This window comes from Sander vitreus, chromosome 11 (genome assembly GCF_031162955.1).
Source record: "Sander vitreus isolate 19-12246 chromosome 11, sanVit1, whole genome shotgun sequence".
Classification (NCBI taxonomy): domain Eukaryota; kingdom Metazoa; phylum Chordata; class Actinopteri; order Perciformes; family Percidae; genus Sander; species Sander vitreus.
This window is the reverse complement of record NC_135865.1, coordinates 21,375,500-21,395,697: the sequence shown is the minus strand read 5'-3', so window position 1 is coordinate 21,395,697 and position 20,198 is coordinate 21,375,500. Positions and strand designations below refer to the sequence as shown.

Sequence of the window (20,198 nt, the reverse complement as noted above, 5' to 3'; positions counted from 1 at the left end):
GGTTTTCCTTGCATTTGACGCAGAACAAGGCAACGTCTGCGTTTATCATCACTAAGCTGTCACGTCTCCGTGATGGGACTCAAGAGCAGCTATTAGCCATGCATCTGAGGGGAGGGGGTTGACGCAAGTACAAGGAGAGCTAGAAATCGAACATGTGGCTCTAATAGATACATGAGAGCATGCGCACACACAGACATAAACACACACTGACAAACACGAACACAATAACATACCGGCCCAGGCACCCTCTCCTCTCATCCCCAGCTGATAGGCAGATGGCGAGAGTCACTCTGAGCCACTGACATGGAGGTGCATATAATTTAAAGCCTTGTTTGCATCTTAAAATACATCAGTACCATATTGACGTACAGTATACATCATGTCAGCGAGGGCCCTCTCGTTTGCAATGGGCCCTGGCTGCTGTTCAATATGCATGGGCAGAGCAGGGGGAAAAAAAGCCATTGCTTTATAAGAAGGTGATACTTCTCCACATAATGAATGTAGCCTCTGCCCAGTCTGAAGGTCAGCCTTCATTTGTGTATAATGGGCAAGAGTCAACTGTTTTCCAAATGAGACGTATGCAGAACAGACTGCCGAGTAAATATTGAAATCACCTCTGGGCTGTTTGTGTGATAAATCCCCCCCACAAATCAGGTGCTGCTCAAAGGAGTGCCGCAGTGGTGCTTTCTGATGCTCTCTAACTTTGGCTGTGAGAACACAGTGGTTTATTGCACTGCAGCCTGTGTGTCCTCACCATTTCTTTTCTTTTTTTTATTAAACTATATTGTAACAAACTAATTGTAACAACAAAAACATGGAAATTAATCCATGAAGAAGAAGGTGGCAGGTATTGATCAAATGTGTGTTGTTGAGTAAATAAATGCTAAGAAATTGATTTGTACTATAGTGAAAAAGATGGAATGATCACTTTTCCATTCATCATTCTGCTCCAACCTCCACCCTGTCTTTGACAAAGTGACACACTCCATAAATTGAAATCTTTGTTCTGATAATTGTTCCATTTCACTAGATCAATTGTCATATCCAGATAAGAAACACCTCAATACTGTGGATGTAATAAGGAAGCCAGGGAGATGTTGGCGCCCAGCAACAAGTCTATTAAGCCACTAGAAGTCTAAACGTCAACAAGACCAATCCCACTCAGTGCTAATCTGCATTCATTACTATGCAAACAAAACAATCCTGCCTCATATATTCTTTCAAAGTCACCTTTAGATTCAGACACTTTTCTTATATAGACGCACGGGCAAGTCAGAATCCTCCTGAGTACAAAACAAACAGCGCATCACGGCCGCATGTAGAGAGCCACACCAGTTAGAGAAGAGAAAAGGGAAGATTTCAACAAATAGAGAATAGCATGGCACTGTCACATGGGGAGCACAAAACAGCAAATAACAGAGACAAGGTCTGATGGTAGCCCTTGGAGCAGCTGTCATATTAAATAATAATGAAGGATCTATTAATATGCAAAGGAAGCAGCAGCCGACTGGCTTAACGCTGTCATGCCTCTGCATATTGTCAGGATCTTCATCATTAATTAACATGCTAGCTGCCCCATACCTGCGCCAATGTCAGAACATTCTTATAACAAACACCCCAATGCCTGTGCCCTCCGCAACTAACTCGTATAATTAAATTAAAATCAGATTAACTTCACATCAGTACACAAAAGACTGACTTTTACGACTTTCTCTAGCAGTGATTAAGAAAAAGAAAATAACCAGAGCTTATCTGGTGTGTTTCTGTTCTGTCTCTGTTAGGTACTGCACCATGGGCAACAATGAAAACACACTTTATTTATCGGGCAAGCTGGATAAGTAGGGAAGACAGACTCCATGTCAATGAGCATGGCCGCCTAATTTTATGCATGGACTGGTGGCAGCACAGCAATGACAAACTGGGGTTGGGAACAACGCGACTCTTAGGTACACTGCACCACTTGAACTGTGCTATCCACATCATGACAAATTTAGTATCAATTACACAGCGTGCTAACCTTATGACAAGCAGCGGACTGGAAGAGGAGGGGTAGAGACACAAAGAACTGACACTAAATTACCTGGTGCATACTGGATCTATTTTAAAGCAGCTGGAAGTGGCACCGGATTAGATGATCCACTCTAGAAGCTGACGTGCTAATTGTACATCAAGAACATAAATATTACAATATGTCTCCACCTACAGTACTTGTAAGAAGAACCAGCTCTCTGAGGCACTGGAATGCACATGCATACGTGTACAGTAAGCCAGAGACAGGCAGCATTAGAAGATATTGTTTTTATCAGTAAAGTACAGGATGCACCCTGGTTAGACGTAGGTGACATTCATTTCTCTAATGGTAAATGCAGTACTCTTGCGTTATTCAAAAGGTTGAAGCCATATCCAGGACATAAATGAATTATATTGAAGCTGCTGCTTAAGTAGTGGCCAGAGTGTGAGTGGAGGCCCTCTCCACTTTAAAGGAGATGTCATCTCAGTGTGGTGTCAGTCCACAGCAAATAATCCGATTTGGGGGCCAATCTGCCTGTAATGCATCAGCAACTGGAAAGGCTCCAGCGCAACCCCCCCACCCCCTGGGGGCATGAACGCAAGCACGCACGCATTCAGACACTCACGCATACACACATGTGCTTTCACACACATATATGAGGGTATTTCCTTAAATGGAAACCTAAGCATATTAAGATGTCCTTTTCTAAATGGAACTGGAGTCAAGGGCAAAGATACATATGTTAACAATGTGTTTCACATAGGCCTCTCTGGTCCTGTTAGAGTGTGAAGAAGACATCTTTCCACTGTGTTGAATATGGTTATTGATTTTAATCTAATATGATTTGTGTCTATGTCTAATTTCTATGTATAATATGTACAAAAAAACACTGGCTGTTTACAGTTTGCATGAAGAAATCACAGCAATCAAAATTCCTAAAACAGAGCAAATTGTGTGAAGAATGCAGCATTGGTTCTGTCATGGCATGCTGCCTTTTGAGGCTATGAGATTAGATATTTGAAAAACGTCTTGCATCTATCATGAGAGAGGTGAGACCTTTTGCTAAATTTGAGCAACACTCAGCCACTCCTGAGTGATAAGGAGCTGGCGAAGAAGCACCAACATAGTACATTTGCAAATGTAACACCAGGAGAGAAATGAAAAGCTACAGTGGGAGCTAAACATTTCATGGAGCGTTATGGCTCCTTCTCTGCAGCGCAAATTGAACAGTGCAGTGGCCTTTTTTCCTGGAGTCTTGGAGTATTGGTGAAGCCTCAGGAAAAGCCGTCGGCCCACAGTCTGTCTGTGTGTGCAGGCCAGGCGCTAACTCATCTGAAAAATGAACTAATATGACATGACATGATAGTGTAACTATTTAAGACAGTTTCTCAATGCGTTCTTTTTTATCATCAATCAGTACACTGGGCATGACAGGTAGATCAATTAGTCACCTACTTAGATGCTAACTTATGTGTGGTCAATTATACTTAATAATGAATCTGTCAAAATCTGTAACTTCCTTGTCATTTGATGCTTAATACTATAAGCAAAACAATAAATGGTTTAATTAACACATAAATTGATGGAAAAGTTCTGTCTCGCCACAGCTGAGAAGCTCAAGGCAGCTATAAGAAGACCGAAAACCTCAATTATTTTATCTCTGCCCCCTGAATACCTTGACTAAATGTCAAGATCATAGAGTCCCTCTGGGCTTAAAGGGGATGATATCAAAAGGCTTTTCTGTTGCTTTATGTTCCACTAAATAACATGGGTCTTTCTCATCATTGTCCCTCTCTGTGTTCACTTCGGCCTTTAAGTTTGCCTTCTGTACTACGCCGCAGATAGCCAGTGACCTCACCCTATTCCCAGAGTTCAAAGCAGTAGCCTGTGAGCCTCCATTGTACTGACTCACAAGGATGGCCCAATCTGTCTTTAATATTGAGTTTCACAGACGGTGCTTCGCTAGCTCTTGGTGAAAGAGAAGAAGAAAAAACACTTCCAGACTGTTTTTACAGAGTTGAAAAAAAAAAAAAAGTGAGGTAGGATAATTACAAGTCGGTTAAAATGGTTTTACAGCGAAGATTACCATGGAAAACCAGCTATGGTGTTTTATCTCTTTGTAAAGTACTATAGTTAATAGCTGGTTAAACACAGTGTGTACTGTACACTGTATGAGCATTCAAAGAGCTCCGTTCGACAGTACAACATCATTAAAGACATATCAAGAGGGAGAGCAAAATATGCAAATCAGAGCACTTACAGCCACCAACATCAAAGCAGTCACAATGAAGCCAGCCACAAATAGAACAAAAGCATTGGTTGCAATAAGACTTGGCCCAGGGGTAAGTTAGGGCACAAACGGTTGTTGTTGATTCTTGTGGCGATAAGCTTGCTTTAGCATCATCACTGCCTATGCACATATACCAGTGGAGTGGATTTAATCGCACTAATTAGAATGCACTCAAGGCAAAATGCAGCATCTACTGGAATAATCTGAGAGAAAAGATCTCCACTCCAATTTATTCTCCCCTGCTTGGTTTCCGGGGGTTGAGCAGAGGATCTGTTTTTGGTAAACGAATGAGCGGCTGGTGTCTGGTGGTTGGGTGCATGTGTCACTTTGGACTGGTTGCCATTTCGAGGACAAGCTGCGGGGAGGCCACTGGTGGGGAGGTTGTGTGTGTGTGTGTGTGTGTGTGTGTGTGTGTGTGTGTGTGTGTGTGTGTGTGTGTGTGACAGAAAGGAAAAGAGAGATAGGAGAGACCCAGACAGAGTAAATTAGAGCCTTAGTAACAGTGACAGAGCGCTACAGACTAAGAACAAACCATACCTGTGGGTGGGATCATGCCAGGGGACATGAGGCCAGGGACTGAGTGGGGCATGATGTGGGGGTTCTCCGGCGATGTCACACTCTGGGTCCTCTTCGGAGGTCGGCCGGGTCTGGAGCTAAAACACCGGGGAAAGAAGGAGGAGAACGGGGGGTGAGAGGCAAGGAGGAGACTGGCAGGGGAAGGAGGGGTTGTGTGGGTGGTGGTGGCGGCTGCGGGGGGGGTTGGTGGGGGGTGTTAACATTTGGAGCACTCCAGAATGAAATTTCATTCCAAAGAGCTAACATGTACTGTAAATAAATTTCTTTTCAAGGACAGTTGCTTTCTGCAGCTCAACATAATAGACTTCCATAACTAATTAGATTACACGGTGAATTCATTTCCTTTATTGAAGATCAACCACTTTTTGATGCATAATTCATAACCCGTACCTCGTTACCTGTTCCTCCGTATTAATATCCCCACACTATTTGAATTGCCTCGTTTGCATATGCTAAAATCCAGTGTGCGGCCCTCGGCCTGGAAATTACATGTTAACTTGTTATAATTATTGCAGTCAGGCCACTATTGATTTATGAGACTTTTAAAAACCAAATATGTGTAGTTCTGGTAATGAATGATATTTTAAGGTTCTTCAGGAAATTAAAAGGCAATGGCTGCCTTAGGAAATGTTCTGCTTGCTTGATTTAATGCGTGCCTTAGCTGGAAGGTGGTGTGACAGAGTGATTCAGACCTGTTGGACGGTTCTGATGGGGGAGTTTTATTACACCAAACGAGGGGCACAGATCCAGCCGTGATAAATGACTGTGCCACCTTACTGTGCAGGAGAAAAGGCCTTCAAAGCAGATACACCCCTGACTTTCCACACATCTTACTCATTCACTTATTAATACAGCTTCGAGTTGCAATCAATACCTACTTTGCTGGCTTATAGTTACAAAGAAAAGGCTACAGGGTAAAATAAAATGCAATGAGCATATAATGAGGGGGCCAAGATCCTATAGAGGTATATGCTTTATGAACAAGGAGCTGGATGTCTCAGCTCAAGATGAATTATGGTGACTTGACACAGGTGACATATTGGCTTCATACATTATTTCACATACAATAGTCCATTTTTAAGCTTTACCGGGATACTAAGTTCTCTCTAATATGAACTGAGTTCAATCCATCTTTAAAACACCAAAGGGCTTCCGTAACGTGCTGTAACTATGGGAGGAAACATGGATACATTTTACAGAGAAAGAACAGGGCTGGAAATCAAACCTGGGACCTGTTGGCTGAGCTTCCGTCCTAGTAAAGCCCTTTAGAAGACTGCATTATTATTGTAAATAAGGTTTAAAGGGGTGTGCTAACAGTAATGTCAGTCAAGTTTGTTGTAATGTGTAATTTCTTTAGTTTAATCTCGAGGAAAATCTCTCCACGAATAATATATGTCAATAGGTACTAAGTATTTTGGTGGCATGATACACCACTGGTCACCAGACTTATAACACAGTATTTCATTACATTAATTGTTAATGTATTTTTGTAGGTGAACTTGTTCTGTTTGTCAAATTACTTTCAGATGATAAATGACTTGTGGGGTTAATTTCAAATGAAATTCATTTCAAATTAAATTAACCAACGTAACTAACTGAAGAGTTGTTCTGATTTTTTTTTTTTTAACAATGATGGCCCATTCTGGACTTTATCAGCCAGTACAGTATATGAGGCTGTTTGTGTTACAGTACATTTCACTACATTTCCCAAAGGCAGTATCTGCTGAGTGATGCAGTGTTTTAGTTCAGATACCACACAGCCTTAGTAGTTGAATGTATTCAGCCGTGTCTTGTGAGGTTTATTTACCTCAGTCCTGCTAATAGAGTGCACTCGCTCTATCTGTCTGAATGTGCTGACTCTCTCATATACCGGCTCTGGAGGTTTTAGAACTAAAAGCAGACCTTCACCCAACTGTGTCCCTTTGGAGGGAAAACACAAAAGTGATGAAGAAAGAAGAAGTAAAGGGAGTAGCGAGCGGGAGAGCAAATGACAGAAAGTGAGAGAAGGGCAGTGAGAAAGAGAGGGAGAAAGAGAAATGAACACCCGCTCACCCTAGGAACGCCTGGAAATGTAATTCCTATTTCTATAGAAGCAGCTCTTTGATCTTATGAGAGGGAAAGATCGCACACAGTTTTGCTGTCATCGCTTTCACTTGTACTCTGGCTGAATTATTTATGAAAGACCTCAATAGAGGGTATGTGATGGGTAAAAGGCTTTTTACCAACAATACTAAAAGCAAAAAGGCCCTCAAATGGACAAAAAAATGTCATATCAGCCTTAGATCATGTCAAAGGATGTGAACCCAGGTACAAAGACCCAGTTAAGTAAAGGTAATGTTTAGATAGGCTGCAAGAGAATGTGTCTGCGTTTAAAAGGATAGCATTTCAGCTACTCTCCGCACACAAATAACACTGGCTAGCCATGGAAGCAATACACCAAATGAAAAGGAGTTTTGAACTGAGGAACCTCCAAGCAACAGGAAAGCCTCTCCGAAATTATCTTCTTATCTTATGACTGAGCGGGTTTCTAAAATTACAGAAAAGGCATACACTTTCTATAAGGGGGTGTGCTGTGACTATTTTCTTCTTTTATTCAATGTTATCACAGTCTTGTGTTTCATGTAGTTTAGCGTAATACTCATTAAAATATGTCATTTAGTTCCTGGAAACGCCACAGCTGAGGCATGCATGCTAACATCACTGCAGATCTGCAATGGTCGAGCCATCCAGGCTAATAAGCTGGGTCCAGAGAGGAACTCAACCTGGCCCGAAACAAAAGAGCCAAGCTATTTATCAAGCAGCAGATGCCGATTCCCTAAATAGCCTGGCACAGAAACTGCTCCAAACTAGGCCATTATTGCAACAAAAAAAGAAAAGAAAGCACAACTGGATTTATGATTGGAATTTTGGTTCTTCTCATGCCTTATCCGCTGTCTTTTCTAATCTTTCTCGCCTTCTTTTCATTTTCTCTTCTCTACTTTAAAATGTTTCGAATGGACTTATTTGGATAATATTATTTCTGTATTGGAGGTCAATCATGAAAGAATTTTATTCCCTGCTTTATTTATATTTATACTAAAGATATTCAGAGCCCTCGTATCTTTGGCCTTAATTGAGGAAACAAAATAGCCCTCACCAGCTTTGGGCTGGGGCCACAAATATGTTACACATCTATTCTCTCTTTTTTGTTTCGCTACCATGGTGAAAAGAAAATAGTGGTGAACTTTCCCTGAACCAGACTTCCTTTAATGGCCCGGCCGTGTGTTGACCCAGCAGAGTCGGCTGGAACCTGATACTATCCAACACACTACGCTGCGCAGGCAATCAGATTACACGGGGCCCAACAATACACTCCACACGAGTCCAATTTCAGCGCTACAATGCAATAAAAGCACAATAATTAAATTCACGTTCTCACCCCGTTTACAGGAAGCCAACATGAGGTGATAGGTATAATAGGAGGTATAATATCGCATGAGGACGGTTTGTGATCTCATGGCAAAATTCTGACATCTCACTATCGGACTCTTTTCTGTCGACGGAAGCAGTGACTGAGATCTTATTACCCAGAACGCCGTTAATGCAGTGATTATGATCTGTTATAAATCAATTGAAACCACAAATGTAATGTTTAGCCCAAGTGAGCACACTCCCTCAGTGGATTTAGTTACACGCAAAAATCATCTGCTCCTCCCATCTTCGGATATCTTTAGGAATTCAACCTGATTATGTCAATAGTGACTCCAGTTTGCAGAGAAAGAGCATTATATTATTTCCTGGTGGTTATGATTGAGCCATTAACCTTTTATCTCAGTCTTTTGTTTGACGTTTCTAAAAGGTAAGGATGAAGATATTTATTCCATTTCCGCCCAGTCGGCCAAAACAAGCGAGTGAATCATTCCGTCTGGGGCTTGTGTAAACAAAAGGCCTCTCCAGGTCTCTGCCAATCAGGCCTTATAAAATATTAACCCAATGTCATTGCCCTTTTAAAATCTCTCACCTAGAATCCCCTAATTGTTCCTTTTCTTTATCTCTCCAGTGCAGAGAGTAAATAAATTAACAAAATAGCTTTTATCGCCCTGAGTAACCTTTTAACTGAAGGATTATCTGGGGTTTATTTTTCATTTCTCTCACAGCGATAGCAGAGCATGCCCCATTGATTGGTTGGCTGGGGTGGTGACCAGTCATGAAAACAAGGTCTTATTGATAAAACAAAGCAGCACCTTAGCTTTTAAGTGCCAGGTCAGGCAGAAATGCAGATGCCTCAGACCAGCTGGGGCCAGAATATGCTGAGTTTATAGTTTTTTTATTTATTTATTTGGGTCAATCAGACAGTTAAACATTATGCGCACAACTCCCCTAAGAGCTCATGTTTGTTGAAAGACAGGGATAACATGGCTGTGGTGTATTCCCACTAATTTAAAATCCCCACAGATAAGATAACAGGGTTGGTTAAGGAGAAAGGATGAAATGTTTTAACTTTAATTCTAGAAATTAGTTATTTTCGAAACAAGGTCTACTGTTTGTTTTCTCCGCTTTGAAGAAAAAGCTGCCTTGTGGCAAAAAAAAAAAAAGGAAGAAAAAAAGAAAAAAGGAAGACGGACATTTAAGCTACAGTGTAGTAAAAATGAACACATTCTGATCTCCCACTGTGGATTTCTGGCGATAACGTACTGTATATGTCTAATTAGTTATCAGCTTATTTGAATGTAACCCACCTTGATGAGCTGCCTTTAGCGCCGCTATGGAGAACACAATAGTGTGGGCAAACACAGAAGCAGCGATAACATCCCCGCCCATGCAAACTAACAGATGAGGAACCGAGAAGTTTTTCATTAGTACATGTTTCCTTTTGAAGAGTATTTCTGTTTTTAAACTCCTTATAATAATAAACATTATTCAAAAACTAATCAACAACTATTTCATGACTGATTAATCATTTTCCAAACAAAACTGTCAAGCATTCTCTGGTTTTAGCTTCTTAAATGTTTTCTGCTTTTTTGTTTTTATATGAATGTAAATTGAAAATCTTTGGGTCTGGATGGACAAAACAAGCAATTTGAGGAAATTAAAGTTTATTTAAAAAAATAAAAAAAAAACGTTTTTCTGACATTTTATACACCAATTGATAAAATTATTAAAAACATAATTGTCCGATTAATTGATAGAGAATAATTGCTAGTCGCAGCCCTTGATAATACCAATATAAAAATACCAATCCTAATAATCTGACAGAACAAACCCACTGAAAATGACAGGAATATATGTTTCCTTCAACAAAAAGAAGAAGAAAAAAGATGATTTATACTTCCTGCTGACCTTGGCAGTCTATTGGTTGTGATGATCATAATCTCAGAGTCACAGTGTGATACATGGGAATGCATTCACTCATCCGTCTTTTTCATGCATCCATCTATCCTCATCCTCATCTTGTATCTGTATTTGCATTGAGCCTATTCTTGGATTATCTCAATCAGCTTCCCCTTGCACCTGTCAAACACCGCCTCGCACAGGTAGCCACATCGCGCTTATCTGATCTAGATAGCTGGATTACAGTGAGTCTGTGAGTGCAAGGAGAGAGAAGGAAAAAAAAACACACACACTTTTATTTATTAGGGGTAGAAACAGCTGCATCCGCCTGCAAACTGTGAACCTTTTGTTACGGAACAATATATCACAGATCAAATGGTGTGAAATCAAAGGCGAGAGAGAGTTAGCATCAATCCCGCTAAAACCCCTTTTAAAGTGCTGTCTGTGCCCTGATCCCTGTGTGGACTAATGTGCAGGGTTGAGATCAGTAGTAGTTAGGAGAGTGGGTGCCTTCCTGGTGCCTTTGTCTAGGCTCAGGCCTGATTAGAACCACGCTGGCTGAGACCATCACAGAGCCTGATGCTACAGAGGAACTTGGGAGTCAGTCGCGCTCCTTCCTCATGCCTGTGTCATGAAACCACAGCCAGGATTCAGGAGAAATTCACTGGTACAGTAGCTCCAAAGAGCTTACTCTTGTAATCACATTCTATTAGAGCTGTTTGATGCCTCTCAGCTGTGAAATACAATCTAAAAAAAGATCTGAAACGCGATAAATTGCTGATTATTCCCATGCATCATTAATGTTAGAAGCTGATTTCATAATTGTATGTCCCATAACTACAGAGTCCAAGATTGTTGAGTATCACATCAACAGACTCTGATAATGAGTAAGCAGACTTCCTACATCACGGGAACTGATGAGGAAAGCCTAATTGGTTGACTTTTCCATGCCTAATGGATGATTCTCTTAATTAAAAAGATACTGTACCAAATGCTAGAAATCAGATAGCGTTTAAAGTAAATGCAGTTAATCAAATGTATGAGAATGAGCAGTTCCAGGAAAGCCTAAATGAGATTGGTAGATATGATTTTGCTCCAATATTTATTAATTGCAAGTGCCTTTGGTTAGCAAAACAGAACAAGTCTTATCTTCAAACTGCGAGGAAATTTCATCTAACCACTCTCACTGATCTCTCGTTTTCATGAACTGCGATGCATATGAAACAAGTCTTCAAAACAAGGCTTTAAAAACTTACCCAGTCAGGGTGCCTTTGAGGATATTTAATTAAAATCTAATCCTGCATTCATTAAGGCTCACATAAATTAAGCTGTCATTCATAAGATTTATGGATTCTCATTTGCATATTGCATACAATTCATCAATTACTCAAGTATGAAAGGAGCGCATTTCCCTTGGAGCTGCCTGCTAGCCTGCCAACATTTGAAATGAGAGAAAGAGCACGACTGTCAGGCATTCACTGCAAACTTTTCCCCACAATGTCTGTGCACTGATTAATCTCATTTTCTAGGCATCCCTTACAAGATTGTACACAGTCCAGCTGCACTTTTCAATTATTTCTCCTGTCCTCTCAACTAAGTTTGAAAGCAGGACGGGCTAAATGTGGACTGGGGGCTACTTTAGTCTTTATGTATATAACATGTCTTTTTGCCAGGGTAATCATAAATTAGAGAGAGGGGTTTTAGAGATCCTAATGGAAAGGAAATGTAGTAATTTTACTGCAAATCCCATCAGGCAAATATTCTGCATGCTATAATAGCATATTTCCTGTCACATTTAGAGAGGAATACATCCAGCAGGCATTCTGACAGAGGGAGAAAGAGCGAGAGAAAAAGATAGAGGGGGAGGGTGGACGGATGAGAACGAGAGAGTTGCAGAGAAAAAACAAAAGAGAGGGGTGGGGGGGGAGAATCTTAGTGCTAAACACATAAAAACTCCCTTTTTGGACGTGAGGCTATGGGAAACACAGTATGGAGTAAGTGCTTAAACCAAGCCGAGCGTGAACGCATCCAAGATAAAAGGTCAGGCAAAAACAAACAGACCACTCGCGAGGACGAATGGAATTAATTGACTCATTAATATGCATGGCTAATAAAGCTCAAAATCCTAAAACAAAAATCATTGTCAACCATTCCCTTTTAATGGCTCTTATTTTCAGCTTGAGAAGAGTTAGTCTACAGGGTGTATCAATCTTAGGAGGGGTGGAGTTCCTCCACCAAACAGGCTTGGGGTAACCTCAGTGTTGTATGCTCATGTCCTCCCCAGCAGACAAAGGCAGAGTTGTTCTGGTGGAGGGATTAATTGAGAATTAATCCCAGTTTCTGGCAGTGGAACAGACCGGCAGTTAGAAGTGAAAGTCATCCTGAAGGGTAGTTAATTGGTTCCCCATAGCAAAAAGCTTTGGAGAACAGAAATCAAGCTGTATTTTCATTAATCCGCCCCATTGTTTTGTGAAATTGTTGTGGAGAGTGACTTCAGATAGAGTCAATAGTTAAGGCTTTTAATTTGCTTTTAATTCTGCCAGTGGGGTGACAATTAACAAACCCCAAAGAACAATAGCTGTGAAAATGATGCGTTCGATTGACTCTAAATGACTCTGAAATCAAAAACCGATAAGCAATTAATATACTGTACTCTACAAATGGTAAGTACCTCCAACATGCTTGATGTGCTCCATCTTGCTCTGTCTCTCCCTCCACCTCTCTCTGTATATCACTCTCTCACCACTAAAGCTTTTGAACTTTGGGAATAGCACCACCAGATTGTCGGATGTGATTAATTTCAGGTCTAAATGGACACAACAGACAGAAAGGGTGATGTAATCATAACACGAGGAGACACAGTGACTAACAGCAGACACGGAGGAGCAAGGAAACGCAGAGAGAAAAAGAGAGAGAGAGAGAGAGTTAAGGCAAGAGAGACAGAGGAAAAGATGTGGACAGAGAGAGAGCAGCGACTCACAAACACACTCCAAGTTCAAGCTAAACAGGAAGACCATGGTGATTAGCATTAATTGCACCGAGGATTGGGATCCTGTGTGAAACATTAAACAAAAATTATCTACTGTTTATTCACTTTCTTTCCTGATTTTCTTTTTTTCAATAATTAATGAAAAGTAAATACTTGGAGGAGTCCAAAAATGATGTTGGGAGGGAAAGAAATGTTTACATAATCAGGAAAAATGTTCCTGTCTTCTCTCTCTTTCTCTGTATACATGGAAAGGTTATGGCTCGAGCCTGTTTCTCACTGTTTCCCCATCCGAAGTAACAGTGTCTGTTCCCCTGAGTGGACTGCTGTGAGAGTGTTTGCATATTTAGGTACAAGCAGCCCTGTTTATGCAGCCCCACTCTCTGCTGCTCAAGTTCACTCCAACGCAAGCCCTGATCAATTTGGCCAGCTGTGCTTTAAATGCTGTTTACACCAATAACATTGAGGCTAACAGAGCAGAGCCTAGCGTACAAGCACACACACTTCCCAGAGAGATAGAGAGAGAGAGAGAGCGAGAGAGAGAACTTCAGAGGCAGCCCCCAGCTTGCACATTCCCAGACGAGCATTTGTACTGAGTTAAAGACGAATCAAAGTCTGACTCCTCTGCAAGACACGGAAGAATTGGAATCCGTCTGTGTACATCTCTGTGATCTTCCCGGAAGAATTTCTGACTGCAAGCAAAGAGACGAAATAACAGGAACTCAAACTAGAGTCCCAACCTGAAGTGGGCCGAATTGAAAGTGGCACGTAGCAGTTACAGGCTTTATTCCTGATGAGCGACTGGCATTGAACGCAAAATATGATGTCAGGATCACTGAAATCCCCACATACATAACAATTGCCTTTGACAAGCTGCCGTGCATTTCACAAATAACTCTGTTTGGGTTGAGATACTACGCTCCCTGAGACTTCAGATTTCTCTTAAAAGCTTCATAAGAGATAGAAAAAAAACTCCATTTAAGCCTGGCAGGAGAGCAAATAGGCCTGCTCAGCAGATAGCAGTGAAGCTGCTGGTGTCCTCTTGCTTGATGATATAATTCTTAATGTACAGCCTGACTAGACATAAATCTTACCCAAGCATCACCTCACCTGAATTCTTTTCTCTCTCTCTCTCTCTCTCTCTCTCTCTCTCTCTCTCTCTCTCTCTCTCTCTCTCTCTCTCTCGTCTCTCTCTCATGATGAATTGTTCGCTACATCTCGGAGACTAACACCCTTCAACCTCTTCAAACCCGGGTTTCTAATAACGCGTAGGTGTTGGGGAGAGGTGACAGCATGATGAATATCACAACAGACAGCTCCAATATGGGACAATTTTACCAGATCGATATCTCACTGCAATATCAGAGAAAAGGAGCTGATATTAGTCTACACAGTGTATTACAGATGGGGTACATTTCTTCTCTCTGCACTCCCAGTGAACCTAGGCTATATTTCATCCATGTCAGCAATGGTTTACACACTCACAAATGCTCTGAAAACTAATCATAGCATGGTAGCCACGCCAGATGCATCTGCTTAAAATTATCCATATGTGTGAGGCGCTCATAACCCCTTGTTCAACGCGGCGATGGACTTGCAAATAAACTGTGAATCACATTAGAGGATGTTACAGACCATCATTTCTAGTGACAACAAATGTTTTGTCACATTATAATAGAGAGATCACGGGTCTCATGAGGGAGATGCAGATTTTGAAAGGACAGCTGAGGCAAGAAGGGTTTTTCACATTTGAAAAAAGAAATATGAGAAGCACATAGTAAGGCCACAAACACACAAAAAATACATTTGAGTAAAAAGCTGAAATATCAGTGAAAATACAGAATATTTTCCGCAAATGTCAATAACATCAACAGTGACACCAGTGGCATGTTCCCATCAGGTTGAATATCAATGTAAATGAAAAATGCCATACAGGCATTTCACCTCAGTCCTTTGCAATTTTGTTGGACAAAAACATTGAGACTAATTAGGTCCATAATTATTAAAGCCATCTAGAACAAAGAAAATGTTGGGGTTACATTATACACATTACATTACACTATATATTTCCTGCACAGTTTTGGGTGTGATTACAACTTTTGTGCTTAATAAATCTTGGAAATGTTCAAATAAGTCCAAATAAACAGTGTTTATTAATCAATTGCTAAATACATTTCTGTGTGCCATTAGAGGCCTGGGTTTAATTTGCAGTAAATTATGGTTCAGGGGATTCATCACAGTACAAACATTTGTTGAGCCCTAGATGAATAAATCAATCACAAACACTCTCTGACAAATTAACTGGCACAGCTCTCTTTGTTAAGCTCGGTGCTAAACACTGTGGTCAAGTAACGTGTGGCTGAAGAAATAGAATGAGACACCTTTTACCTCCAAGGGAGACAGATGCATATAGGGAGATATAGAGAGAGAGAGAGAGAGAGAGAGAGAGAGAGAGAGAGAGAGAGAGAAGGAATGACAGAGAGACTGAAGGAGCGAGTGCAGACGTTGCTAACGCTTAATATCTTCCCTCTCCAGGGGGCCGGGGCTGAGGGCCCCTCTGCTGTCAGCTGCAATAGGACCAGCCTTTTTGTGAGTGCCCAAGGTTCCTTAAGGGCAATTAATGGAACACAGTATCCCTTGTGCACGGAACTTGTCAGTGTTTCATTAGAGACTGATAAACATATAATACATAAGTGTCAAACAGTGTGTGTGCAGTGTGTGTGCAGTGTGTGTACAGTGTGACGCAGCGGCGGAACAGGATTTTGGGATTGCAGTACAACAGTCATTCCCATGCATACAGTGACAATGTTAATGATTTCACAAAGAGGGAGGAGTTCGGAGGACATATCAAGATCTGTGGAGCATGCTGCTGGCATCCCAGAGAGAGAGTCTATCACTGGGGTACAGCTTGGCAAACATTGAATTGTATTATATCCTTGAACAGTGATCTAAGTAAAGAAAAGTATTCTAGGGTCGATATCTAGCCAAGATAAAAACAAGCTGGCATATCTCTGTTGTTCTTTTTTAGCAGCCTGGGCCCAAAAGTACAAGTAAAAGAAATACATCATATTCAATTAAAGTTCCTTTTTCACCACTACTGAACAAATCAGCCCACAGCTGGGACTCTGGGTCTAGTTCACAAAGTCCTTTTGATCATTTTGTGGCAGTAAGAGAGTTTGGAGTCCCATGGAGTATGGGACCAAGCTGATCTTATTATGATAATTGGGATGCATCAGCTTCAGATAGCACTAATGGAGTGAGATTTCAGTGATCAAGAGCACGTATTCAACTGTAGAAGCAAGTTCACTTTTTTAGAAGGAGTTATTATCAGGAGTTATCCCAGTAGGCAGCTACTAAGACCGCCAGCACAACCAAGAGTATGCTTTTAGCCTTGGTGTTGGAAGCAATGCTACTGCTAGTGACGTTTAGCGCTGAAGAGAAGTGTTACTGTGGTGAAGTTACATCTATTTCCCCATGAATGAGTAATTGGTTACCATGACCATTAATCAGTTAATCTTCTCTTTTTACCCTCTCTCTACAACAGAGAAATATCAGAGGTTCAATAATTAAAAACGTGTCAGGTGAAAGTCCAACGTGCTTCCTCACACTGTATGTTCTCACATTCTCTGCTTTGTTCATCTTATTAACCTCCTCTCCGCTCGCCGCGCCTTTAAATGAAATCTTTAGCCCCTTACATGTGAAATTAAAACTGCCCTCCCTTGAGCGCTTTTAATTATTCTTCTTCAGGAGAAACTTCCACTTCCACTTTTGTCAGGGCGGCCTTTTTTTCTTCCCAGTCGCCCTTTCCCCACTCCCACTCACTGCCCAGGTCTGTCATGCTTCACTCCTCCCTCCAGCCCGTTTTTTTCTTCTTCTTTTTCTCTTCTTCTGCGGGTCTGTTTAATTCTCACCTTGCTCTGCCCTTGTCATCAAGCCGTTGAAGCACAAAGCCAGGAGCAAGGGAGTGTTTACTCATTTCCCCACTACATTACCCCTCCTATTAATCACCACATGGAAACTTCTGGACACTGAAACATCTCTGCAGCCGCTGCCCCAGCTGCCCCCTATGCTAACAGGGCCAACTTTAAATAACTGACATTCGGAATATTATCTTGTATCATTTTAAACTAAACTAAAAACTAACACAGTCAGAGTCCACTGTGAACACAACGTCCTGAACAACTTGTTTATCTAAATAACCTCCCTAAAGCCAAGACTGTGTTGAAGGGTTCAATATGTCAAATAATTGAAAATCTTTTTTTTTTTAATGCCTTTATTTTTGTTTTATGCCTTTGTGGAAACTAAACATGCTGTAATGATGGCTCTTGATAAACACAAAGTTGAAGTAAACATCGAGGTGGTTGACACCGAAATGCATGATATATTATTTGCACACAGGACGGGCAGAGGTTAGTGTCTCTAATTAATCAAATTTAATTGCATGTAAATTGTATTTTAAATGCAGATTTTTTTTAAGGAGGACAACGCACCCTCTTCTTACTCTCCACTTGTTCTATTTGCTGAGATCAGAGAGTGGAAATGTAACAGTTTGTAAAAGTAAGCTATGTCTCTAATTGCTGTCTGATATGAAGGTTTCTTTATTCAGAGAAATACTTGAGTTTGTTCTATTAGGTCTTTGAAAAACAAGGAAACATTTACCAATACATTGAGAGAGAATTTGATTCAGAGCCCTATGTGTCCACACTGCCCTGTCAACAAGGCAAAGCTACTGCAAAGGATTCTTATGAAATTCAATTAACAGACCAACAGCTTTCCTTTTCCCTCCTGCTCTAATTCCCACATTCCCTCTGAAATGACTGCATTCCCGGCAATTATGCTAACCGCTTGGAGTGCACCATAAATTCACAGGTCTGGGAAAGGCTGTAACGAGAGCTCCTTAAATATGGGGAGACGTTTGAGAAGATGGATCGCCGTGGGCTAGCGGTCGACCGGCAGTGGGCAGGGGAAACTTGTTTGTGAAACACATGCTACTAGCTGCTATACTGCCTCTAATGAGGCTATGGACATAAGCAACATTATCATTAATGATTGAACCCCTCCTTTTTCCGGCTTTTTTTTCTTTTTCTGCCACAGCCCCCTGTCCTTTTGCAATTACTATTTTACTGGATAGCCCGAGGCAGCAGGCTGCATGTGTGTCAGCTATATATGGGAGAAAGAAAGAACCCAAAATATTTGAAATTCAAATAAATGAGTAATGTAAATAGTTTTGAGAGAGTTTACCCAGTGAACAATGGCCCCTTATGAGACACAAGTGCAACAGAGAGAGAGAGAACAGGACGGCTGGTGTGGGGATCGGCGTGGTGGGGGTTGGAGGGATGATCCAACACAATGTGGCCCTTCTCCTAAAGCAACTTGTTATCAGGCGCTACGCAGAGCCCCCCATTCAATCTGCATTTAAATACATTTCAGTCCACTCACTCATTTGCATTCATTTCTCCCATTATATTTGAAAATGGCCAAATGTCTAGCCAGCACAATGTGGGAGCCTATCACCGGCCAGGGGAAGCCCACACCTGATGCCAATTTAGCCTGCTTGGATCTATTCATTGCCATGGCCTGATCTGACAACTCCAGCTCTTCCCCATCCAGGAGACTTTTCAATTGGATCTGCTTGTGGTGACAAAATTGTTTTGCTCATTGAGTTTTTTTTTTTTTCTTCTTCTTCTTCTGTTCCTCCCCCCCCCTCCCCCCTTTCCCGTCTCGCTCTCCCTCTCTCATCGTCACTCCCTCCGTCTCTGAGTCTGGGTGTCTATTTGGGAGCCATGGGAAAAGGAGAGGCAAATGATTCTCAGTGGCTTCTGATTTCCACTATTTGTTCAGCATTAGGCCCACTTATCTCTGAAAGAAAAAGCAACATGTGGAGAGAAAGTGACAGGCAGAAACTCAGCCTCACTAACAGGCCTATTGTGCGCTGAAGATCTGCATTCAAACATGAGGGGCCCTCTAACTCTTTCTCTCCTTCTGTCTCTCTCTCTCTCTCGCTCTCTCTCTCACTAGCGCTATAAAACGCACACATACTTGTGCATAGACCTCTGTCGCAGTCAATTATGGCTGCTAATCTGTACTGCAATAGAGAGTAAATATTTCATTACTTTTTCAAATAAACAGTTGGTCTGAGCCCATGAAGTGTCATCTATCCTGTGAAAGGAGCGGTGACGTTCACATTCAATTACACCATAAAACCGCCAAGCTTCTGAAGTGGAGTTTTTGTGCTGAGAGCACACTACTTAAATCATTAGACTTGGTAGCAACATCTTGAAATGAAAAGCTGAGTGGAGCGCCCACCATTTACACTACAGCACATTTTCTTTGGCCCAAAAACATTCTGTGAGCGCTGCCCCCGCTACCTGTTCTTCAATAATGCTCTCCTCCCTCCCTTTATGGCTCACAGAAAAGTTCATCAGAGTTGGTGTCTGTACAGCTCGGCAGAGACACACACACACACACACACACACACACACACAAAACACACTGTTTTCTCCGCGACATACTAACTAAGTAGCGTTGTGTGACATTAGCAGATGAAATAAAGCAAGGTGCAGGGAGGGAAGGAGGGAAGGGGGACTGGCCGGGGGGGGGGGGGGGGGTGACAGAGAGATCCCAGAGTCTACTGCTCATTAATCACTGCAGCGTCTCTGACCTTTCATTTGCCAAGGGCGCAAAGAGAGGAGGAGGAGGGTGGCCGCTGCTGCAAACGCTGCCCAGGAAAGAAGTGAGAGAAAAGGCCGGAGAAGAAGCAAAAAAAATGACCAAAAGACTGTGTGGTGATAGAGAGATATGCTTAAGTCCAGAGAAGAGGCCACAACACATTCTTAATGAAGAGTGAAATTAATCAGCTTCACGGGCTGTTAGATGAATCAGGCATTTCCCAGCCCCTAGGTGGTATCAGCTGCTCTGCTCCGCTCGCCAGGCCTGATAAAGACCGATAGGCCCCTTGCCCATTTACACATGTTATTAAAAGAATTACAAAGATGTCTGCTCCGGCTCCCTCCCTTCACACCAGC

General features: G+C 41.7%; 1 protein-coding gene across 6 annotated transcripts in view; it reads right to left on the bottom strand.

The window, feature by feature from the left end:
* The window catches only part of dachd (dachshund d), a 96,860-nt gene that overhangs the window by 42,591 nt on the left and 34,071 nt on the right, over positions 1-20,198 (bottom strand). For all 6 annotated transcript variants that reach the window (XM_078262324.1, XM_078262326.1, XM_078262327.1 and 3 more), the window contains exon 2: positions 4,839-4,954. In XM_078262324.1, coding sequence (XP_078118450.1) covers positions 4,839-4,954 — 116 coding nt within the window. The remainder of the gene's footprint in view (positions 1-4,838; positions 4,955-20,198) is intronic.